Source organism: Esox lucius, chromosome 14, assembly GCF_011004845.1.
Source record: "Esox lucius isolate fEsoLuc1 chromosome 14, fEsoLuc1.pri, whole genome shotgun sequence".
NCBI classification, from domain to species: Eukaryota; Metazoa; Chordata; class Actinopteri; order Esociformes; family Esocidae; genus Esox; species Esox lucius.
The window spans coordinates 14047308-14072490 of record NC_047582.1 but is presented as its reverse complement, the minus strand read 5'-3'; the positions used below and the strand labels follow the sequence as shown (position 1 = coordinate 14072490).

The window sequence follows — 25183 nt, the reverse complement described above, 5'->3', positions numbered from 1 at the left end:
AGTGATTTAGAACTGAATTATGGTTTCACAACAGAGAAGAGATTCTGGCAAAACACTGACTGCAAACCCTGGAACTGGCTATCGGCAAGCGTTCGCAGCTGGAACTGTGGTTCAGAACGTGTCATGGGCGGTGGAGTCTCTAGGGTCTCTGGGTGGTGGAGTCTCTGGGGTCTCTGGGTGGTGGAGTCTCTGGGCACAGCGCTTACAGAGATGGCTTAGCCTAGTTATCAATCGGTTATCAACCAATTTGAGCGGTAAAAAGTTATGTTATGTCATACATGGTATGCTTTCATATAGGCAACTACAGTTATCAGCCAATCAACAGTCATCAGGATTCAAAGCACAGGGTTTACAATGCTAGTCATAACCGTTACTTGACACCTTTTTAAAACAGCATAAACTATTGCCAACATCCAGTACTACAATGTGCATTGATGATATCTCATAATTTGATTTAATAACAAATGTAATCGATTTCCTATGATAAGCTTGTTATTTATATTTTATAATAGGCTATAGGGGATTGGCTGTAATTGAATTGCTCAAAGGAAGTCGTAATTGTTACAAAGTTATGAATCTGGAAAGGGTGTGACTAAGAAAGACTAACCTACAATATTACAAATATGCATTAGTCATATCTTTAAAGGGGGGATATGCAGTCATATGTTGCGATTGTGCAAAGTTATATACGGTTATAACAAAGCATTACACAAAAATATAATGTATTTTGTGTATGTGAAAACTACAAAACCGGTCTGGAAGTGACAGGTCAGCGTCAGCACCGAAGATCACCTGTTCCCTCAACCTGCAGGTTTTACTCTTTCTTGGTGATTGGTTAGAACCTAATGTTTGGTCCGCCCTTTCCCGAGAGTATGCTTCCTCAATGGATGGGCTTGATGTCATTACAAAGTAATGCAGCGCCGCCTTCTAATCTCGGTCTCTTCAGGTTAGTTTAATGAATTTTGTCATGGCGTGCCTGTGGCAGGGGGCTTTTGCTCTCTGCCGAACCTTTATTATACGTTTTCCAGCATCTCAAGGAGACCTGTAACTCTGGAAATTATGCGACAACTTTGAAAGTTAATCGATTCTTTTCGGCGACCTTTGGTGATTTGTTTAAAATAGAGTTGTCAGAGAAAAGCTTTTGCCATGTCTCTACTCTGTGTAAGAGGTGAGTTATTCTTTGTTTAATAAATTTGTATTGATTTTTACTCCGTAAAACGAAAGCAAAGCACTTGTTTCTAATGAGGTACAATGTGAATCACAACAAACATCCATTGAAGCCAGTTTGACAGCGGGATGGACCAAACAGGATGGATTTTAACTTTGACGCTGTGATTGTTTTTTACTTGTTGAAGCATGTTGTTTTTGTCTGTCTCAATATGATTGAAAAATAATCTTAAGTCAGATTTTAAAATTATATATATTCCAACATTTTGATTCATAGGAGACTTGGCTGTTAAGAGTTAATTTTGCGATGAAGGTAGACACTGCTACTGACAGCTGTTTTCCAGTGTTTGGTCTTGTTAGCTGTTACTCAACATTTGTTAGTTTTCAGATTACTATAGTGGAATATGTAGTAAAGAGCAGTTTCAATTGATACACATTGTGTGCATGTGTTATAGTTTTAATTGTATTTCAAAATTCGTTTTCTAATTTTGTTGACGTTTATATCAAGTACTGTAAACCAAAGCCATTAAATCAGCTGGCAGCTTTAGTCCAACAAAAACGTGAGACTACCTTTGAATAGCCTACTACACCTGAAACCATCTGACCCCGTCTGAAACCACTCTAGAGAAATGTATTTGCAAATGTATGAGCCTGAACAAGTGTAAGCCCCAAAATTTGACCCTATTAATTTTGTTTTCAATTTGGATTATGTGTACAATTTAGACAAATCTAAGCATATATATTTTTTTAATATAAAGGTATTAGTTAGTCCTTTAATGCACAGCTAACAAGCCATTATCAAGTTGATCTTTCATGTGAAAATCCTCTCATTAGTGATTGGTAACAGTCATAACCTTCTTAAAAGTAATTAACATATTACGAGGGGTTACGCAAGTCTGCGTAACACACGGTTCTTTAATGATTAAATATGAATGTAACCACACCTTGTACCCAACAGGTTGGGACATTTTACAAGGCAAAATGAGAAATTTGAGTAGAATTCGCTGGATTTTTTGTCCTTGCACATAATGATAAGCCATATGAGAGTCATAAAAAGCATCTATTTATGAAAAGTAACGTTTTGTTTTGGTTAGCTGTGACTCCAGCAATTAATAGTAAATACATAGTTTGTGTGATATGTATTATTTGAGCAATTTCTTGCAATAAAGCACCAACTAATACCTAACAAAATGCATGAATAGCATAACTGAGGCACTAATTATAAGAAAATGGTACAACATTCAAAGTACAGGTGAGCACTGTATACAATTTAGAGTATGGGTTCTGTACAGGAGGGAAACAATGTATTATATTTGACTGTACTGAAGTATTCTGCAGAGCTGTACTATACTTTGATAAACTCAACTGCACTGCTACTGTCTTCACTGAACTCCACTGTGCTCTCTTGTTCTCTAGTTTGATTTCCAAATGTGTAAATTATAAACTACGATAATGATTGGTATAGATAGTTACTGTGTAGAATAATAGCTACTAGAGCACAGCATATATGTGCAATCCCTTCTGATTATGCATCACAGCTCCATGGGCAACACTGGTCAATTTTGATTGCCCATTGTGCTTTCTAGGCACTCGTCATTTAGTAGCACAGTAAAGACTGGTAGTCCGCTTGGTACTACCGAAGTGTGCATTAGAATGCTGCGCCATCTGAAAGGCCTCAGATGAAACCTTTCAAAGTAGCTAAAATGTTTTTAGGCCATTATCTTCGCTTAAAGTACTAGAGATTAGCTGTGGGCAACAACCATGCTTGGTGTAGTACTACGTTACAATACTTGATAGGATCCATTTTCATAACAAAGCAGGGTACTCCCAGAACTTCAAATGCCATTGTCTTTGTGTGTTTATTGTGTCAAGTGATGTTGTGGCCTTGTCTGGTGTCTAACAATGGTGTGGCCCTGCCTTGTCGTTTTGTCCAGCAAAATGAATGACATCCATTTTTTTTGATTAGTATTGGGAACATTGAAACTGGAGCTACTGTAGATTACACTACGAGCCCAAACACAACAGATAATTTAGTCCTAGACTGGATGGGTGGTCATCCCAGGTGATTGGCCCCTGTGACTCAGTCCTTTCCCTGTATAGCAGCATCATGGGATTTTGTATATTTATTGCCCTAGGATGGCCCATCTCCATGGCAATGTCTTTACACAACAGATAAGTGGTCTCCCCTATAAGTGGCCACTTGTGACAGGGGCACAGTCATGGCTTACATGGACACATGATATGGTCCAGATTGTAAGTGTGGAGACTGGATAGGCATCCTAGTTCTTGTGTGTTTTTGCTTAAAAAAGTAGTGTTTGGAACTACCACCAAGCCTTTTCAAATGCTAAATGTACCATTGACCATGGCCTGAAAAGAACACTGAGACATGTCTCTAAGTGCTATAAAAACAGTGTTCCTGACAGTCTTTATGAAATGAAAGCACACAATGTAATGATGAAATGGGCCATGTTGACTTAGGCCCGGATTCTGTTCCGTCAATAATCTGATTTATAGCGTCAGAATATGGACAATATGATATAAAATGGTGTAAGTTGGGACTGACATGGGATTTTGATGGAGAAAGGAGCACACGACAGAGAGGACCGATAGAGATTGAGTAGTGAGAGGTAGAGCAGTGCCATTGTAAGAGCAGAGAGAGCAAGGGATAGAGAGAGCTGAGAGATTGCAAAAGTAATCCCCTGGCCATCTGTTTCTCTCCCGCTCTCCCATAGGCTCCACCTCATCAGCTCCAGTACGGTGTGTAAATACAGAACAATACCAGACGCAACAAATGCCTCTGACCCCACTTCCTGCTCCTCTCTTCCTGCTTCCCGTGTCTCAGGGTGTCGTGTCCATCTCAAGTGTTCATGTGACAGGTCTCTTCTAATGCGAATTTAAGGGTTGCCAGTGCTAATCCTCAGAGCTGTGTAATAGTCACGAGCACAGTCCTTTCTTCCGGTGAATTGTTTTATTGCTCTAACTTCTGGATACAGTTACTTATCCTGTCCTTCTTATCATAGCCAATATCAAATGCTCAGTTAAAATGCTCTGTCAAATACCCGTGACCATGCAGTAGAGCAGTTTAGAAAACAGTAGGTTGAAAGGGTAACTAACTGTCCGCTGGCTGAATGCCCATGGCTTCCTCTAGCCATGTCCAAAAAGATGGAGGAATGAATAGAGGAGCGATAAGCATCAGTTTCCATCATATTGGCCTCTTGCTTTATAGCCCTCTTCTGTGTTTGCCTACAATGACGTGTGCTTGATGGGGACTTCGTGCCGCTGTGCCAACTCAAAAGCCGGAGTCACAGCCTGGTGGCCTAGAAGAGCTTGTGTGGAAACACAGAGAAGTCACACCCCCTCTGCTTTTCCACTGCTCTCTTTCCTCTTTCCAGAGAGCCGGTGGAAAAATCTCAATTCAATGTACTTGTGTTCTCTTATTCTTATCCTCGTGTTGAAAAAAGGCAACTGTCGAGATTAAAATGGTAAGGAGAGGAAACATCTGTTCACGTGTTAACGTGTTGACACCACAACACTTGGCAACCACTTTTTGGAGAGGAGGATGGGGGAGTTGAGGGCGCTAACCTTTTTCCAGTTGAGAAACTCTGGGAGGATGGGAGGGGGCCCTTAAAGAATGGAATATGGCATGTGGACAAAAGCACACCATTGTTAGCATCTACCTGTACATAGAAAATACAATTCACATAGATCGGTTATTACTTCTAGTATAGAAGTGACAATTTGGTTACCCATCTAATAACAGGTCGGACAGCTGGAATTCTTCAGAGCATGGTCTCTGCAAGGTGTCGAACTTTCTGTATGGATATTGGTCAGTGCTGATGCAATGACATCAGGCAGTTGCTTCAGATACGACGGCAGCACATTCATGCTGGGGACAGCCTTTTCCACCTCATCCCATTGGGTTAAGGTCTGGTGACAAGTGCTTTGAGACATGGCTCAAATATACTGTGGCATTTAAACATTGCTCAGTTTGTATCAAGGGACCAAACGTATGCCAGGAAAACATTCCCCACATCAATACACCACCTCCACAATCCTGTACAATTGACTCCAGACAGGATAGGTCATGGTGGTTACACCCAATCCTAACTGCCGTCATCATGACACATCAGAACCCAGAACACCAAGAATTGTTGATCCACTCCTCAGTTGTCCAATGGCACTGCTTGTTGTTTTTAGCTGATCGGTGTGACACCCAGTGTTGTCTGTTGCAATAGCCTGTTAGTGGAAAAGACGTGTTGTGTGTTCCAAGATGCTTTTCTGCACTCCACCATACTATTATTACTGTACCTATTTGTGGCCTGCCTGTTAGCTTGCACAATGTTTTGCCATTTTCCTTAGGTATGATTAGCCATTCTTATAGCAATGTTACGTGGCTAACCTTTAGATTGGTACCAAAGCTTTTGCACATTCCAAGGCAAAAACATGAAGATTCTCGTGTTCCAGAGATTACTAAATTTTAAATGTTTGATCATTTTTAACTCCAACAGTTAGGTCCCTTCTGTTATTTTTGTGATTAAACTACTTTAGGGAAAAATAGATTGGCATTGCAGAAAGGGTTTGTATCAGTCATAGCCAAAAGGAGCACCAAGATGATTGTGTTCCCTAGCTCAAACCGTTTGGGTACTTCAGATGTTTTATTTACTTTTGTAATTTCACAAACTTTCACTCTGATCAAACACTGCATTCCCAAAGCCATATGTAGTACAAAACATGAATGCCTTATACCACAGTGGATTCAGAAGAGCCAGAGAGATAAAAAAAACCAGGACATTTCTACCACAAACACATACACAAACTGTTTATGACAAAACGTAATGACGTCAAACAATCTCCCGGGTAAGACACTCAAGCTCTGGGTTAATCTCACAAACCACAACATGGCAAACTAAGATAGCTCAGTAAATAGAGCGACGCTCGTTTAGGAGGGACGGAGGGGGCGGAGGAAGAGAGCGAGCTATGTGCAGATATTAAAATCATGTAATATCAGCTCCTGTCACTCAACGCCACCCAATCCTGCCCATCTGCCGTCCCTGCCCTACCATTCATTCGCCAGAACCTAAGGCTGGAGCAGCGATCTCCATTAATCCCCTCTAAATCGTCTTTCCATCGCAACTGTTATTTTATTTTACAGGAAATCTCTAAAATAACCAGTGTACTAGAAGTTGTTTTTCTATTCAAATTTTCCAGACTGTAGGTAGATTAAAAGATCATGTATCGTTTTAGGCAACATTCAAATAAAAAGTTAAAATTTAAACATCTTGTGGCCTTACCGCGATATCACCGCCACCAGTTCTGTTCTAGTGATGCCCATTCTTGTTTGGATTAATCTGTCCTTCAAACCATGATTACCGCATTCAAAGTGTTCTTCAAACACCTTACAGTGGAACAATAGGCAGAAGTTGTGTTATCTATTTGCTGAATTTATGTATATTTCAGTCTATCGGGTTGTGTCCTGGAACATTATGGTTTGGGATTATGATTCTGGTGCCAGAGAGCATGGCCTGGCTAGGCTCAGGTATGAAAGAGGGTTACACAATAAGGGATTTGACGGTGAAAGATTACAGCCCAGAGATCAGTATGAATGTGGGGTTGCCCCAGACTAGTGGTCATCTTATTAAAAACATCTGCACATTTATATGGGAAAAAGAAACAGATAACCACATTAGTTCCTCTAATGTCATTAAATGCTGTATTTAATTGCCGTCATTTCTTTAGTGTTTTTGCCATGCTGTGCTCCATTAGAGGAACTTAATTACTTTCGTGCAGACATCTTGAAGACTGGCTAAAGATTTACATTGATGGATTTTCTTGCTTGACCTTTTATTCTTGAGTATTGGTGTGTAGAACGTGAGAGGCTGTTATCTTCTGACGCCAGTAAGAGGTTGAGTGTTTGGCCCAGCAGATGTTTTTCTGCTGATGACGACAATGCTCTTGTAGACAACACCTGGTTGGCCGTGTCTCAATGTGCTCCAGCTCTACCTGCACACTAATATTGGTTGAGCGCTTTGTGACAACTGCTGATGTAAAAATGGCTTTACAAGATTGGTATAGGAAGATTCACTAGTGTGCACGCTCTGTTGGAATATACTCAACTTGATGGATCTGACTGTGACCATTGAATTGATGGGTAGTGCCTATGTTATCAGTCAGCATGCACAATGTAGCTCACAGCAATTTGATTCCTGTGAAGCTGTGCGGGGTGGGCTTTTTTAGTTGTTGTGTCTTTTGTTTCTAATGGTTTTTCTTTCTTTATTTTTCAGTTAAGAAAGCCAAGCTCCAAGGATCTGTGGGTAAGTTCTTAAATCCTATCTGTTTTGAGTTGGCATACTGTATGTGTTAATGAGGACCTAAACTGCAGAAAATACTTATAATACAGTTCTCTAAAATGTGCATACCCTTGGAGAATTGGTAATATATGTACCATTTGTAAAGAAAACATCAGTGAGCAGGAAAACACATTTTATTTCTTATGCGATTCACATTCAACTGTAGGTCATAACAGAATGGCACAATCATAAAACATAATCATGGCAACAAAGGAAAAAAAATGAACTGACCCCTGTTCATAAGTCTGCATACCCTTAGTTCTTAATGCTGTGTATTGCCCCATTTAGCATCAATGACAGCGTGCAGTCTTTTGTAATAGTAGCCATAATTTTTCTTGTGGGTTTTTCTTTGTATTCCGAACAATTCTTCTGGCAGTTTTGGCTGAAATCTGAAGTCTGCCTGACCTTGGCTTGGTATCAAGAGATCCTCGAATTTTCCACTTCTTCATAAGGGATTTAACAGTACTGACTGGCATTAGAAAGGCTTTGGATATCTTTTTATATTCTTTTCCATCTTTACAAAGTTCCATTACCTTGTTACGTAGGTCTTTTGACAGTACTTTTCTGCTCCCCATGGCTCAGTATCTAGCCTGCTCAGTGCGTCCACATGTGAGCTAACAAACCCATTGACTATTTTTACACAGACACAAATTGCAATTTCAAAAGCCACAGGTGTGGGAAATTCACCTTTAATTGACATTTTCATCTGTGTTTGTCAACTTCTGTGTCTGTAACAAGGCCACACTTTTCAAGGGTATGTAAACTTTTGAGCAGGGTCATTTCTGTTATCATTATGATTTCAAAAGGAGCCAAAAAACTATGTGATAATAAATGGCTTCATATGATCACTATCCTTCAATAAAAGACAGTTGTCTTGCATGATCAGTCATATTTTTAACATCAATGCCAAAATTTCACAATTTCTGTCTGGGTATGCAAACTTATGAGCACAACTGGTAATGATACACACATTTTCTCCACTCAGTTTAGTCTGCATCCAAACAGTACCCTATTAACACCAAAAGTTTCAAGAAAATATTGTTAATTATTTTTGCATTCTGCACTTTGTTGATCGTTGTCTTGATGACTTTTATTTTAAGAGGTTATAAATATGGCATGACTGCATGAATGCTGTCCAACAAACCTGAGCACCTGGTAAAGGAGGCCTGTGGTCAGAGAAGCCACCAACTTAACTCTGAAGGAGCAACAGAGTCAAATTGTATCTGGATGCTCCACAAAGCTGGGCTATATACAGAAGAGTGGTGTGGAGAAGAACATTACTTAAAATCTATAAATATTTTAATAAGTTTGGATTTTGCCATAAGAAATGTGGAATAAGTACTTTAATATTATACTTTGATATTTTTGTAATGAGGCCCTTTATCTATTTACCCCAAGTCGGTTGATCTCATGGACATCATTATGTCCCTTCATCCAGTATCAAGGAAATTGGAGGTTGTTTTGTAAGTTAATGCTGAAGCACAATGACTGGAAGTCTATGCTACAGTGTCTGCTGTCATTCCAACAAATTCCCATAGTATGCCTTTAAAAATTATGTGTGTTTTTAGGTCAAACAGTCAAATTTTTCCGGGCAGTGATTGGTTGATTTCAGCTTTGTGTAATCTCATAGAGCTGTGAGTCCCTTCTTCCTGCCTAGCTCTAACCCATGTGCTGCAGGTGAGCTGCTCAGATCAGTGCTGGCTAATTCAAAATCCCCACGCCCTACACCTAGGTAAATCCCTCTACTGTTTGCCCTCACACCTTTCCCATTAGTCCCATGACCGAGTTTCAAGCTGTGCTTTGCTGAGTCACTGCTTATCTTACCTTAGCATGTGTAACTCTCACTCCACAGGTCCCTGATAGACCGGCTTCTTTGTTAATATGCTCACTGATTCTCCAGGTTAACCTCCGATAAAGTTGTTTTAATGTTTTCTTATATGTTTTTTGTTCTCCCTGTTAAAGGCTTATGTTTTAGCACATAAGAGAGTTCTATCCTTCAGGCCCTATCTCCACTTGTGGTATTAGTCAGAGACAGTTTAAACATTTGACACCATGTGTATCAGAACAACAGAGCTAAAGCCTGTTCGGTCACCCAATTTGCATTTCTTCTTTTGTCTGTTTATTCACTAAAATCGTCTCTGTGACCATGGCCTGATTTGTGACTGGTAGATTGCTAGTAGGGTTTACATGCTAGCTAGTCAGTTGACTTACAACACTCAATTGTGGTTGTGTGGATTTATGTAAATTAAACAAGTCGAGGTTAATTGTCTGGTAAAAAAAAAAACCTGCTCCAATATTCCATTACTGTTATACTGCAGTTTTGGCAAGATTCTGGAGCTCAGAGTGTTGACTTGATAAAAGGCTGTGTGATTTCTAGTCACCCGAGTTCTAGTCATAGATGAAGATGCACACACTACTGATGGTTACGAGCAAATGTTTACTTACCAAATACAATGAACACTTCATGACACAACTACCCGGTTGCTTCTGCCGGTGACAGAAAAATGCCTTCTAACCCATAAAAAATGTATGACATCCAAATTGTAAATGTCAGCCTTCCAACCACTCATGTTTTTCTGCCTAATTTATTGAAAAACTCAGTATGCGTTAATAATGAATAAAGACACTTGAGAAAATGCATTTGAGGTTAGTTGTGGAGAAAGGAAGTGCTGTGAGCTCCCAGAAAGTGGCTTAGTAACCTGGACAGATCGTAACATAGTCTTGTCAGTAATTAGACTCCGTATCCTAACAGTATACAGTCTGCGTTCATTCCCTGCTTAAAGCTGGACTGCCTCTGCCTTTTGATGGTGGGTCCAAATGTTCACCAGTGAACCAGTGAATGTGTGTTTGAGTGAGTGTGTTTTGACAGTGGGTGGGTGTTTCCTTTACTGTTAGACAATATCAGTCCTTTGTGCAAGGTGAAAGAGCTCTTTTCAGGGACAAACCACAATCAGTAAGTGGCTCTGAAGTCATTCAGGCCACCTCCTCCTCATTCTATTTTATTACGTATTCGATGGGTGAAGCATGTGTGGTCTAAGACCAGGCATGGGGGATTATATTAGTTAGAGGGAGTTGTAAGAACACTTGTAATGTAATGGCTGTATTATTGTCACTGCTGTCGTCCTTAGGCTCTACCTGTTGCTTACTGCTGGTTTCAATGTATCTACTCTGGGACCTACAGCATAGCTTTCCTCTTTGCAAAAGTTGTTGAAAGGATGCCTTGCTGGCTGAGAAGATGTAGCAAATACATTGAACAGATGTCTTTTAAATTATTTTTCTCAGTGGGTTATATTTCTCAGTGGAATGTGGCCTGTACATTGATCACAAGACAGTCTCATTGTGCATGAGTTCTACCCACTGATCTGAATTATTGTTGAGATTTTCTCCATGGCAAAATAAATGTTTGTTGCTGTCTCCTTGGAAACCTGTGTTAACAGGTTGAGAGGCCTTGGGATGTGACTAGTCTAAAGCTGAACAGCTGGTGGCCGTGTGTCTTTTCCCAGGTTGACTTTAAAGTGGATTGTGTAAGGTGACTGTGTGATTAAAATGGACACTTTTTTTTGATGATTGATCAACCCAAAATATTCAAATATGTCAAAGTGAAATGAGAAATGAATTACAATCTAGTTGCATATGTTTTTGACAGGGTTGTCATGCCATGGCTGACATCACACATGCTTTTAATAAACAGGAGATTTGTGCTTTAGATCTTGTGTTGTGTTTGTAATTGCTGGTTTATCTGACTTCATTGATATCCAAATGCTCTGGGCTGATTGCTGATAGCTTGTTTGTGTATAGCCATGATACTGCTGCCCTGTCAGTTCATCTGATAGTTTAGATTACTGTTGGCTTCTAATCCCGGGCCCCGCCCCTTTGCCCTTGTCTCTAGGGGTCAGGGAGCTCCCGAAGCACTTTGGCTAGGCGGGGTATTGGTGGCGCAGAGGGGCTGCTGGCATAGTGCATCCCACCCTCACCCCTGGCACAGGAAATTAAAAGGGGTGGTTATGTCACACAGGCCCTCTAATCCCTCTGGGCTGGCACTGTTTTAAAAGGCTACTGGCTTTATTTTTCAAGTGAAAAACGGTCTACTCCTCTACAGTGCAGATGGGCTCATTCCTCCATACTCTCCTCCCTTCATCCATGGCAGTACTGCTGATGGGATGGAGTTACCACAGCCACGTCAGACTGATGGGTCAGGGTCAACTAGGATCTCATGGTCACGTATCCTCTTCCCACAAAAGTGGAGTCTTTCATATTGTTGCGTTTATTTCAGAAATATTTCTCTACCTATTATTGGGATTTTCCCAAAATGCTTTTTTGTTTTTCAAATAATATTTTCATTTACTTTTTAAGTCATTATGTGGACACTCTTATCCTGAGTGCCTTACAATAGTAAATGTGTATTGTTTCCTACTGGCTCCCTGTGGGAATTTAACCCAGAACCCTGTTGTTCCTACAATAAATATGAAATGTTGCACATGATTATTTAATGTTGTACAATAAATATGAAATGGTGTGTTACTATTTAGTATCCTTCAAAAAATAGTAGGCTTTACCTTTTCCTATCCTGTAATAAATATGTAATGGTATGATTTAATATCCTAATGTAAATGTAGCCTGGAGAAAAAAAACATAAATACTTAGGGTAGTACTTGATTGAAATTATTTATTGCATATCAAAATGTATCAAATACAGTACAGGTGAAGTACAAAGAGTATTATTTTAAGCTAATTGAAATGCATCACAAAGAAACGGTAGTGGATCTCTTTGCTAATGAAAACAATGCAAACACAGGTTACCAATAGAGAGAACCTAATATATTCCACTATGCAATACAAAAATACCATACAAGCCATATGTGTGTAACGCTAAACCCACATGGAACAGCCACAGATTCATACAATCTCCAAACAATACTAACAGAAATGACAATAACACGTTTGAATGTACAGTTCCGCATGAAACACTGTACATGAAAATAACACCACCCTGATAATGAGCCTTTCTTTGGAGAATGTGTTACCATACTGTACTGGTGTACCTTAACGTGACAAGCTGATATCTCGTGACTCTGCAGCTGTGAGCACTAACCTGCAAACCATACAGTGCATTTCATCTTTTCCTGTGCTAGAGTTACATCAAAATAATATTTACCAAACAAATCCGCATTGGACCTACAAACCAGATTCCAAAAAAGTTGGAACACTGTACAAATTGAATAAAAAAGGAATGGAATAATTTACAAATCTCAAACTTATATTTAATTCACAGTAGAATATAGATAACATATTGAATGTTGAAAGTGTGACATTTTGTAATGTCATGCCAAATATTGGCTCATTTTGGATTTCATGAGAGCTACACATTCCAAAAAAGTTGGGACAGGTAGCAATAAGAGGCCGGAAAAGTTAAATGTACAGATAAGGAACAGCTGGAGGACCAATTTGCAACTTATTATGTCAATTGGCAACATGATTTGGTATAAAAAGAGCCTCTCAGAGTGGCAGTGTCTCTCAGAAGTAAAGATGGGCAGAGGATCACCAATTCCCCCAATGCTGCGGCGGAAAATAGTGGAGCAATATCAGAAAGGAGTTTCTCAGAGAAAAATTTCAAAGTGTTTGAAGTTATCATCATCTACAGTGCATAATATCATCCAAAGATTCAGAGAATCTGGAACAATCTCTGTGCGTAAGGGTCAAGGCCGGAATACCATACTGGCTGCCCGTGATCTTCGGGCCCTCAGACGGCAATGCATCACATACAGGAATGATACTGTAATGGAAATCACAACATGGGCTCAGGAATACTTCCAGAAAACATTGTCGGTGAACACAATCCACCGTGCCATTCACCGTTGCCGGCTAAAACTCTATAGGTCAAAAAAAAGCTGTATCTAAACAGGATCCAGAAGCGCAGGCGTTTGCTCTGGGCCAAGGATCATTTAAAATGGACTGTGGCAAAGTGGAAAAGTGTTCTGTGGTCAGACAAATCAAAATTTGATGTTCATTTTGGAAAACTGGGACGCCATGTCATCCGGACTAAAGAGGACAAGGACAACCCAAGTTGTTATCAGCGCTCAGTTCAGAAGCCTGCATCTCTGATGGTATGGGGTTGCATGAGTGCGTGTGGCATGGGCAGCCTACACATCTGGAAAGGCACCATCAATGCTGACAGTTATATCCAAGTTCTAGAACAACATATGCTCCCATCCAGACGTCGTCTCTTTCAGGGAAGACCTTGCATTTTCCAACATGACAATGCCAGACCACATACTGCATCAATTACAATGTCATGGCTGCATAGAAGGATCCGGGTACTGAAATGGCCAGCCTGCAGTCCAGATCTTTCACCCATAGAAAACATTTGGCGCATCATAAAGAGGAAGGTGCGACAAAGAAGACCTAAGACAGTTGAGCAATTAGAAGCCTGTATTAGACAAGAATGGGACAACATTCCTATTCATAAACTTGAGCAACTTGTCTCCTCAGTCCCCAGACGTTTTTAGTCTGTTATAAAAAGAAGAGGGGATGCCACACAGTGGTAAACATGGCCTTGTCCCAACTGTCCCAAATGTGTTGATGCCATGAAATTTAAAATCAACTTATTTTTCCCTTAAAGTGATACATTTTCTCAGTGTAAACATTTGATATGTCATCTATGTTGTATTCTGAATAAAATATTGACATTTGAAACTTCCACATCATTGCATTCTGTTTTTATTCACAATTGTAGAGTGTCCAACTTTTTTGGAATCGGGTTTGTATAATGGATGGCTGCCGGAGTCAGGAATTAGCACGGGTTTCCCAATCCATTGTGCAGGGGCAATCCCATCACACCTGGCATGCCTAAAATCTTGACCTAGGACAGTGCTCTAGTAGAACTAAGCAAACATGCCTTAGCTTTCCCCACATGGCTACATATTTATTGAATGTTAATGTGTGACTTAATGAAAATACCTGGCTGCTTCACTGTACTTCCTCTTCAAAATGATTATGAATCAAACCGCTTTGTTTTGTCATTGGTTTTTCGGTTGATGGTATGGGTGATGACAGTGACCTATTCTGCTGTACAAGCAAGTCACAAAGGTCCTTACTGTCGTTGCGTCATGAAGTCCTACTGTACTAGCCAATATCTCTGTGTTGAAGGTGAAGTGGTAATCCTGCCCAGAGCTATGTTAGGCAGGAAATCAGATCAGCCCGGTGTGAAGATGGCTGTGCTATATCTGCTGCCTGACTGGCTTTCTTGGACTAGTGAGAATGCCAGGGTCAACCCATTGGACTGGAGGCAGGGCATGGGGGGAGGGAAGAGGAAACCAACTTATCTGCTTTCACTCTCACTAACTGACCGACAGTCGCACAAAGTCGAGGTGATGCTGCTAACCAAACTAGCATTACTTCTGCTGTACAGGCGTCGTGTCTCATTTCTGGTTAGCTGCTGTTCATTCATGTTACCAGTCATGTTTTATCCCATGTCCCTGTCTACCATCAAGTATTTGGTCCGGAGATGTTCTGGCAAATTATTTGATATCCTGCAGTTCAAAATAAGGATACCTTTTCTCGCAGTCTCTTACAGGCATCCATGTTTCCTTCTCATTTGTCCCCTTCCACCATTACTGAGGTACTTTCAATATCGCAATCCTTGTTTATTGTGTGGCAGGGAAAAGATATTACTGGTTCTATAAAGAAAGATATCGTATTCCCCTCCATGACCTCTACCATTTACCGAGTTCATCTCTCCTTGATGTTTTGCAGATAAGTTCAATTCCTATGTGACGCTGAAGGTGCAGAATGTGAAGAGCACCACCATCACAGTGCGAGGGGACAAGCCATGCTGGGAGCAGGACTTCATGTTGTAAGTGACCAGTGCCCAGAGACTGTCCTATAGACCCACTCACGTGCTGTGTCTGTGGAATCTCGGAAGGTCCTGTCAAAAGACTATGTGTCAAGTATCACTGCTTTCATACACTGTCAATAGAGGATCAAGTAACATCAGGTTTGTTTTGTTTGCATTTGGATCATGGAGAGAAAATGAAGGGAGGGTCTGTGGCTCGACAGGCTCACGGCGACTGCGTATCCTCCAGGCTCTGTCACGAATACCTTAATTTGATTAAGGCTGACATGCTGATTGGCTTTTGCAGCGGATGCATTCACCCGCAGGTTAGCGTAGGGAAGCGAACCTGTGTCAAGGGGTAATGCTCTGTAGCTCCAGTTCAGATGTTTAGCTTCCAGACTGGAAATACCTGGCGGCAGGCTGCGGTCGGCTGTTTCCAGGAATGTTTATTCCCTTAGGCGTGGTGTGGTTTTGGGAACGGTAGTTAACCTGTTCTTAGCTTTTTACTTCCTCAAGGTTACTGCCCTCATTTCACCTTATTCAGTGTTCTGTATATAGGCTGTTGTGTTGCGGTTTAGGCCTACTTGCATGTGTAAAGTGCTCATTGTTCTGAGTTTTTGTCCACGCGTGTCTGTGTGCTCACTGGGTCTGAACGCTCTGCCTGTGGGCCTGTTCGTCAAACACAATATGATCGTTCAGGGCATCACTTGGCACTCTTGCATACAGCGTAGGCCCCTTGACAAAAGAGTCACCTGTTCCTCCTGTATGTAAATGATAGTGATAAAATTCAAATTAGAAGGTCTATGCCAACAAACAGGATAGTGTGTGGTTGAGCTTTAGGTCAGAAGTGTGTCTTATAAATGTTTTGTTTTGGATCAGTCCACTCCAATGGCCTACTCCCTGCCTGGAAAATACACATTTTCTTATTTCATAACAGATAATTGATATTGATCATGTATTAGGTATGTTTTTTTTCTCTCAGAATACTTGAGTTGATGGATACATTTTGGTCTTCAAAAGAGATGTGCTGATTGCCTAATGGTCTTATGGTTTTAAGACCAGGCATCTGTTTCTGTTAGCCAGAGGGCCTTAGAGACAAGAGTCCAGACCAGACCACACTTTCCTTGAGAGATAATGACTATTTCCACTCAGAGACAAATTGAAAGAAAACAGACGTGGAATGACACAGCAATGGATGGATATGTATGCCATACATCCCACATTAAACTTATGTATTGGGCTGTTTTTACAGCACCTCGGCTGTGCTGCTCGGGGTCATTAAATACTGCCATTTATTCTTGTAGGGGTATGTCTGAAATGCTGGCGGTGCTTTGTGTAACCTAGTGTAGCCTATGTGGTGTTTAATAGCCTTCATGGCTTATGTATACTGTACATATGCTGTGGTTGTGATTCCTTAGACAGTTGAGGGAATGGGAGGATTTCATCCTGTTTCCGCAACATGGTTCTCCTGGAAGTGACATGGAGAGGAGCCTTAATGATTCTCTGCCTGAATGAAGCCTAACAAAAATCAGTTTCTATGACAACCCATCAATTAGTTGTTAATCCAGTAAAAATATCCAGTTTAGTCTTTTAGAGAAAGTGGGGGAAAAATATAAATAAAAATAAATGCAGTAGAAGAAATGTTCCTGTGTAGTGTTTTTTTCCCCCCAGTGTTGTTTCTGAAGCCTGTCGGGGTCCCTGTGGTGCAGAAGTCTGTTCATTCCCATCTCATTCCACAGACAATGGAAAGCTCAAATGAAACATTAATGGATTTCTAAATGCTGCTTTCACAGAAGAGTTGTTCCGTGCCGTGGGTTCTTTAATTTGTGTTTCTGTGCTTCAGCAAGAATGAGACCTCCAAGTGAAGTCAGTGTGATTTATGATTGAAAAGGTTTTAATATTTCAAAATGTCTAAAACAGCCATCTTGTTGTTTAATTTGTTTTATAAAGGATATTGTTATGACCATTTGCTGTAGGCAGCTTATGCAAGTACATTTGCACTTAATCATTTCTGTGTTTACTCTGGCCGCATGAAAGCCTGATAGCCTTGACAGCGGTTAGTCTCCTCATTAATGCAATGGTTTACATAATTTGGTGCATTCTCTTAAGTGTAAGTGATTCAGAATATCTTTGTGTTTGCACCTGGCCTCACTCTTACTGCCCCTGTTAATCATGGCAATGTACTGTTGACAATGTTCTGTTCTCGTCTTCCTTTTCAAGTGCCTCACTGAGTTGTTAGCCATTGTCGATTCTAGAATGCAAATGTGTTGGAGACATCATGAGCAATGGTCGCTATCAAACAAGAGTTCTTTCATTATCAGCAAGCTGTATTTGTATAATTTTGAATGGCAAATTAGGGATGAAATACATCAGGCTATCGACAGAAAAAGGATCATAAGTGGTCATCGAGCCGCTAGGTAGTTCTCATCCCAAGTTTCTGAACGATATACTGAGTTTCATGATGGTGACATGCTAGCAGGGGCGCAGGAGTGAGTTTGATATGTCTGGGTGGTGGGGGGGGGGATTACCTGTTTCGTACATTGTGGTACACATGTGCCCCTGCTCTTATACCCCCTTGGACATTAGATACTAGTCATTGCAACAATTCTAACTTTTATAAACTCGTAAATCCTAATGATTATTAGAAACAAGATTTATCACTGTTTGCCTGTCTATCAAACAGGGTCTTTGATTGAATGGGCCTCTCTTTCATTCCCTCTCTTTCTAAAGCGAGATCAACCGTCTGGACCTGGGCCTCATCGTGGAGGTTTGGAACAAAGGCCTCATCTGGGACACCATGCTGGGGACTGCCTGGATCCCCCTCAAAAGCATCCGCCAGTCAGATGAGGTGAGGAGCATAGAGAACATGAGCCCAAATGAACACACTGCCAATGGGACTTGGAAAAATAATGACATCAGAGCTCAAATGTATAACTGACCATGTACACTCACCTAAAGGATTATTAGGAACACCTGTTCAATTTCTCATTAATGCAATTATCTAATCAACCAATCACATGGCAGTTGCTTCAATGCATTTAGGGGATCTCAACCCAATAGAGCATCTTTGGGATGTGGTGGAACGGGAGCTTCGTGCCCTGGATGTGCATCCCACAAATCTCCATCAACTGGAAGATGCTATCCTATCAATATGGGCCAACATTTCTAAAGAATGCTTTCAGCACCTTGTTGAATCAATGCCACATAGAATTAAGGCAGTTCTGAAGGCGAAAGGGTGTCAAACACAGTATTAGTATGGTATTCCTAATAATCCTTTATGTGAGTGTATATAGGGTAACTAAGGTTGAATGGATGTGTCTCACAGTAATCACAGTAGACAGTAATGTTTCTCACAGATTTCTTTGCTAGAGATTTTAATCTGCTAGTTTAAGAGCCACACATAATCCCCCACCCTGATAAAAGCATTGCCAGGTATTCCCCTTGAACGCTGGTTACTTGACATATTTCTTTTATATTTTTACTCAGTGTTACAGTGCTACAATTGTACTAGTCAATTGTAATTATTTACAGGAAAAGGCAGTTCTGAAGGCGAAAGGGGGTCAAACACAGTATTAGTATGGTGTTCCTAATAATCTTTTAGGTGAGTGTACAGTACTGTGCATAAATCTTAGCCACCTGAAAGTCGAACTAATGTCACTAATTTGGATAGTGTTTTTCTGTAAAACAAATATTATATTAATGTTTGTATATTTTATATATTTTTTTATTATTAAAACACTACCCGAATAAATGGCCTTAGTTAAAATTTCATGTGCCTAAGACTTTTATGCACAGTACAGTAGGCTGAGGTGTTTTCATTTGGTCTGTCTATCACCTTTGTCCTTGTTGTCCTCTTCCCACAGGAGGGCTCAGGGGAGTGGACTTTCCTGGATGCTGAGGTTCTGATGAAGGCTGATGAGATCTATGGCACCAAGAACCCAACACCCCACCGTGTTCTCCTAGACACGCGCTTTGAGTTGCCCTTCGGTAAAATCTAGATTACATTGGGTTCTTTTTTTGGCACAAAGCTGTCATAGAATGTGTATTTTATGTAGTAGGCTCTCTCTTTACAATATTTAGTTGCAGTTCATTGTGGAATCATGCTCAAATGTTCTAAATCTGTTTTTTTTCTTCCATTGGTTGATGTGACTGTAATGATTGTAAACCTGTAGTCATTCCCAGTGACCTGTGCTCTAATGTACGTCACCACACCTGGTATGGATTGGCTGAAATGCCAACAGGTGGAGTGGTGAGGCTCTTGGATGAAGCTTCTGAAAGGGAGCAGTTATGTAATACAAACGCAATTTCCGCATCATTTCTCCAACATTGACCCTTAACCCCTTACATCTATATGGATATAGCGAAATATAAATATTTGTATCAATATTAAAAGCTTACACATAACCATGGTACCAGCTAAAGGGTAAACTGGTGATTTATGGGGACATAATTAGATTATAGACACAAACCCAAGCATTACTGTTTTGATATTATGCACATTTAACACTGACTGTACCTTCTGCTTGATATTTCTATCAAATTCAGAAAATACTCTGGATACATAATACATTTTAAGGTAGGAATAAAACGAAACCAATCTGAAATGGTTTGAGGTATAATAGATGTCTTGAAGTGGCCACACACAGTACCTCTGCAATGTGAACAGTTAAATGGATCAAATAATTTCAGTGCCCTTTTAATCAGTGAAGGCAATGATCTGTAAATATTAATTTAGTTCTCCTAGCTGTGCTGTTGAGTAACACTTAGTAGTTGTACTGAGGACTGCCTACCTACCATGGCACAATTAGGGATCCTAAAACGTTATGTAGTTCATTATAAATCAACATCTGGGTTGAGGGCATTATTTAAAAGCATATTGCCAACACATCTACCTTAAAATGAATAGGTTGTTAGTGTTAGGCCTTGACAAGGCGCTTGTGAATCTGTCAGTTTGGTGAGCATAGAAGGGAGTCATGAGTGCATTTAAGTGCCTGTTCCACGGCTAATAAGCTGAATAATACAAAGATCTGTTCTGAACGACCCAGAAGATGATGGACATGTTGTCATTTTACATTGATATCAAACATGGCGGTCATAAATGTTTGCTACTGTATGGAAACATGTTCAGATTTTGACTCAGTCTTGTGGTAGCTTCAAAGCTAAAACTGTGTGTGTGTGTGTGTGTGTGTGTGTGTGTGTGTTTGATAGGGGCCAGAGCAGCTTTCAGGTGTTTAAGGGCAACCCTTTGAAAGTAGGGGAGGGGGTTGAGTGTTTGTTTGGGTTCTCTGTACCTGTGATCCCATTCATTCACCAGTCCAGCGGTTTGGTTTCATCTGTCTTTGAAGCCCAGGTCTTTGTGTTCAACTCTCTCTTTAATGTCCAGTGTCTCTGTGAAGGATCATAGGCCATCCATGCACAGAGAGGGATGCTCTAAAAGACCTATCTAAATGCCTTAATTTACAAGTTTGCAAATTGCCAGCTGTTGGGCTGGTTAAGTCATGAAGTAAAGACCGTTTTGAAAGTCAGCTTTGCACTGCTTATGTTATTATAATATTGTGTTCTGCTCTTCTGGGCACTCAGGGTTTGTCATAGAGCCCTGTCATCACTTGTTGCAGTCCCTCAACGATACATTTGGAGGGCTAAAACAACTCTCTTGGTCCTAAGAGGCTCATGATATATTGAATGGGCCTTAAATATATTAAGACAGGGTGGCTTTTCTGGGAGCAAGATGGGGTAGAGTGTGATGCAGTTCACCAGTGACCCCTCTCTTTGTTTGTACCTCCCTGTCTTCCAGACATCCCAGATGATGAGGCACAGTACTGGACTTGCCAGCTGGATCAGATCAACACAATGAGGATCCATGATGAAGTAAGGGTCCACATAGGGTGCTTTTTCCTCCAGGAACATGTCAGAGATGTAGCTGCCTTGTCTTGTCCCGCTCTAGCTACTGTTTGTGGATAGGTTTGCCTGCGAGCTCAGTCATGGTTGTTGGCCGAGAATTGAATTTTCCTCAGCACTTGTGTACCGGTGAAAATGTTCTGATCGGGCGAGTAGTGTGATAAGAATTATAAAGGCTGGATGAACTTTGAGGAAACTTATCAGTCTTTACCAAACCTTCTCTGGAATTGTTGCAATGAGGCAAGGCCATCATTGTGAATTGGACGTCATGTAATTGGGAAGGTGACATATGTAGAAAATGAAGCCCAAAATAATTGTGATTGAAATTGATGGTATTTTTATATTTTATCTTATTCACAAAATATTTTTGTAATGTCAGATTGGAAGAACAGTTCTAAACTGAACAGAAAATTAAAAGTCTAATATACTTTAAGTTGATTGACTCAATACACCTTTGGCAACAATTATGTCTGTAATTCCTCTTAAGTCTCTTTGCACACCTAGATTGTGTGATATTTTTTCCATTATTATTTATAAAATTCTTCACTCAATGCCATTCTTCAAGTGTTGGGGATCATGGCTATACGGACATATTCAGGTATTGCCATGAATTGTGAAACAGTTTTCTATGTCAATCATACCCATACCGCCATGCAGCCACCACCATGCTTAAACAGTAAGGAGCCAGTTACTCAGTGATGTCTTCAACTTCAGTCTAATTATTAACTTGACCATGCATAAACTGATACTGTCTTATTTAATGATTTGTTAAGACATTTGACTCTTGAACTAAATTAAGATTTTAGGCAAACCTTAACAAAGGTGGTGAATACTTATGCAGTTAGTATTTTAGTTAAGCCATAACATTTTTTACATATAGATTAAAAACGGGAAAAAATCTAAGAGGGGTGAATACTGTATTCTGCTGTATTTATAAAATATCCTCTATATATTTGGATACTATAAAATGCCAAGTTGATTGTAGTTGAATGTTCTGTTACCTATCTCTTGATTACACTAGGCTCTCTGCATTTACTAACACACAGTAAAATGTCTGGAGTTTCAAGATGAGATGTTCTGTGGTCATAAGAAACGTCTTCACCCTGCTTTTGCATGTCACAAAAAACACAAAATGGGTCCAGTATTGACGTTAGTGTGTTTTAATCACTGTTTGCTACGCTCTGAAGTGACAGCATAGATTCTCGACATTAGGCCTTAACTATTGTGTGCACTGGTGTTGAAGTTATGGTGGTGGTAAGATTATTTTGTCTGCAGAAATTTAAGTGGTGTTTCAAATGAGGATGGCGATGTGTTGTGGGTCCGGATGATGAAGGCCAGCATTCACAGTTACTGTTCTTTCCATTACTCTCTCCAGTACCCTCTGCAGGATGAGGTTCAGGGACACCCCTTGCCGCTTGCTGCCTCTCAATGCTGTAAGTGGGACTGACTTCCAAACCATGATATCCCACTAGGTGGAGCTCTCTTTCTTGCTTTATCTTTTTCTTTCTCTCTCTCTCTCTCGCTTTCTCTCTCGTTCTGTCCCTCTCAATCTCTGTCTCTCTCGCGCTCTCTCTAATTCACGCACACTCTCGTTCTCTCTCACTTGCATTCACTCTCTCGCTCATTATTAGTTCACGCTTTTTGAGTAATTTATTTACCTGTCTCTTTCCTGAGTTGTGTGCAGATCTTCTACCCCAGATTTAACATCACTTTTGCTTAATCTCCATTTTCCTAAACAGTCACTATGTATGCAGAGTTGTGAAGAATGTCAATGCTGTGATGTCACTTCCATGCATGTTTAAGTGTTGTTTCTAACTTTTTGTCTACTGTGTACATTATGGTCATGATGTCCCCTCCTAAGTCAGGCACTGTCTTTGCATACTCTTCACTACCTCTTACCTTACTTTTCTGCCAACACCTTCACCAGGCAACTTTTTCGGATGGGCTGACACACTGAGTATGTAAAACACAATATTTTTGTGATAAATTCAATCCTATCCCAAAGCCTCACCTTGGCCTATCCCCAATGCTTTGTCCACGTTATCCAGCACCACCAACAATTGCTACAGCCATGGGAACGTCATCTGAGTTCTATTACAGTACATATGTCCCCACAGGACAACGTTTTTCTTTACCATTACTACCTCCATGTAAATGCAAATGTACAGTAACAGAAATGCTTATATACATTTTTTTTTATTTGGATAGAGGCGTTTGGGTCTTACATAGAGGCAGTTGATGACTTCCTGAACAGTTGCTGGCGAGTTGTAAGGGCCGCATCATGCAGACAGAGGGCAGTGTTTGGCAGCCTGTGTTCAGATGTCACCTTGAGAACATGTTTTCCCCTCTCAGTTTAGAGATATCAAAACATCGGTTTGTCCTTTGCCACTGTATCTATCTAGCAATCTATCTCCCTTAACAGTCTGGAACGCTTAAGCCCAGCTCAACTGTCCCCTTAAGCAATCCACTTGGGGAGGGTTACCACCAAAAAACCTGTCTGATGCCAAATCTAAGTCTAGGTCACTAAGATGAGATAAATCTTTTATGTCAACATTGCATTTGAGTTCCTTAACTCATTCTGTTTGGATTGTCCCTTTTTGCCTGTATTTAACATCACAGTTCTGTTTACATTGAAGTGTATTTCCTGTTTGCCTTGCATTCGAAGGTGCATGACTCTTGCCCTACTTCCTCCTTTTGTACCTGACCAGTCCTTAATCCCAGTGTACCCTGTATCACTTCTTGTTATTGTCAGATACTTTTGTCACAGACCAAACTCTACTTTCAATGTGTGACATTGTGACCATAGGTGAGAAAGAATAGAGACTGCCTCTGCAATGCTTTTAGCACTTTTGATGAGAAGGTCTTCGTTGTGACCTGTTGCCCTCCTACAGCACTGGATGACCATGACAGTGCAGTGGAAGACCGGGACAGTGACTACCGCAGTGAAACCAGCAACAGCTTGCCCCCGCGCTACCACACCACAGCCCAGCCCAACTCCTCCATGCACCAGTACCCCATGGGCCCTCGCCTCCAGAACAACCTCGACTCCTGCACGGACTCTGTGCACAGCTTTGACATGGACCCCAGAGACCACCACGGGAGCAGGTAGAGCTTCTAAATAACACCCCTACAGCTTATTACTCACCTCAACACAGAAAAGATACATGTATATTGCAGATTCACAAATTCAATCCAAGAATATGACACATTCTGAAGCCATAGTGTTGGCCTATAGTAAAGGCAGTGCTGGAGTTGGGACATTCATAAAGTGTTTGTTGTGCAGTATCAGATATTCTTTTCTTGTGTTGGTCTGTTTGGGTGACTGGTTTAAAAACATGAAAAACAATTAAATGATCTTACTATAAATTGAGCCAGTTAGCTGAATGCCTGAGTCTTAGCTCTTTGGTTTCCTCCTCCAGGGCCAGAATGTCTCCCTTTGTTGAGCTCAAGTAATATTAGAAGCTTTAAATCTTATCAGTTTGTTAATTGCCTAGGACACTATGCTAAACAATGTCACCTGCTTCAATTAAGTTTGCCCAAGGAAGTGGTACTTCCATCTCGTAATGCTGTTCGCTGCAGTGCAAGTTAACCCATTATCTACTGACGTTTTGTATATTTTAATTAAGTAGATACTTTTTATTGACTTTCATCATGTTAATGCATTGTGGAAGAAACAGATATCATCTTAAGCAAATTTTATTTTCCATGTCGGAAAAAAAATCATTTAATTTTCATTCATGTATTCAGTCTAGTGGGTATTTGCTCTCTTACGCTTGTGAGTTGTTGTGGTAAATGTGGTTCAGTAAGATTGTGATAAATCTCAGTCTTTGTGGACAGATAGAAAGCTGATCCGGATAATTCCATAACATCTGAATAGAAAAAATGGATTATAGCCAGGAAAAGCAGATGTTTTTTTATTTTTCAGACTTGTATAGCTATA

The 25183-nt window shown here is 40.5% G+C and overlaps 1 protein-coding gene across 5 annotated transcripts in view; it reads left to right on the top strand.

Moving 5' to 3' along the window:
* Positions 1-924: 924 nt before the first annotated feature.
* The window catches only part of unc13bb (unc-13 homolog Bb (C. elegans)), an 80085-nt gene continuing 55826 nt past the window's right edge, over positions 925-25183 (top strand). For all 5 annotated transcript variants that reach the window (XM_034296867.1, XM_034296866.1, XM_034296864.1 and 2 more), the window contains exons 1-8: positions 925-1168; positions 7449-7478; positions 15267-15366; positions 18076-18193; positions 19209-19332; positions 21140-21213; positions 22619-22676; positions 24135-24348. In XM_034296867.1, coding sequence (XP_034152758.1) covers positions 1147-1168; positions 7449-7478; positions 15267-15366; positions 18076-18193; positions 19209-19332; positions 21140-21213; positions 22619-22676; positions 24135-24348 — 740 coding nt within the window. In that variant the 5' untranslated portion in view covers positions 925-1146. The remainder of the gene's footprint in view (positions 1169-7448; positions 7479-15266; positions 15367-18075; positions 18194-19208; positions 19333-21139; positions 21214-22618; positions 22677-24134; positions 24349-25183) is intronic.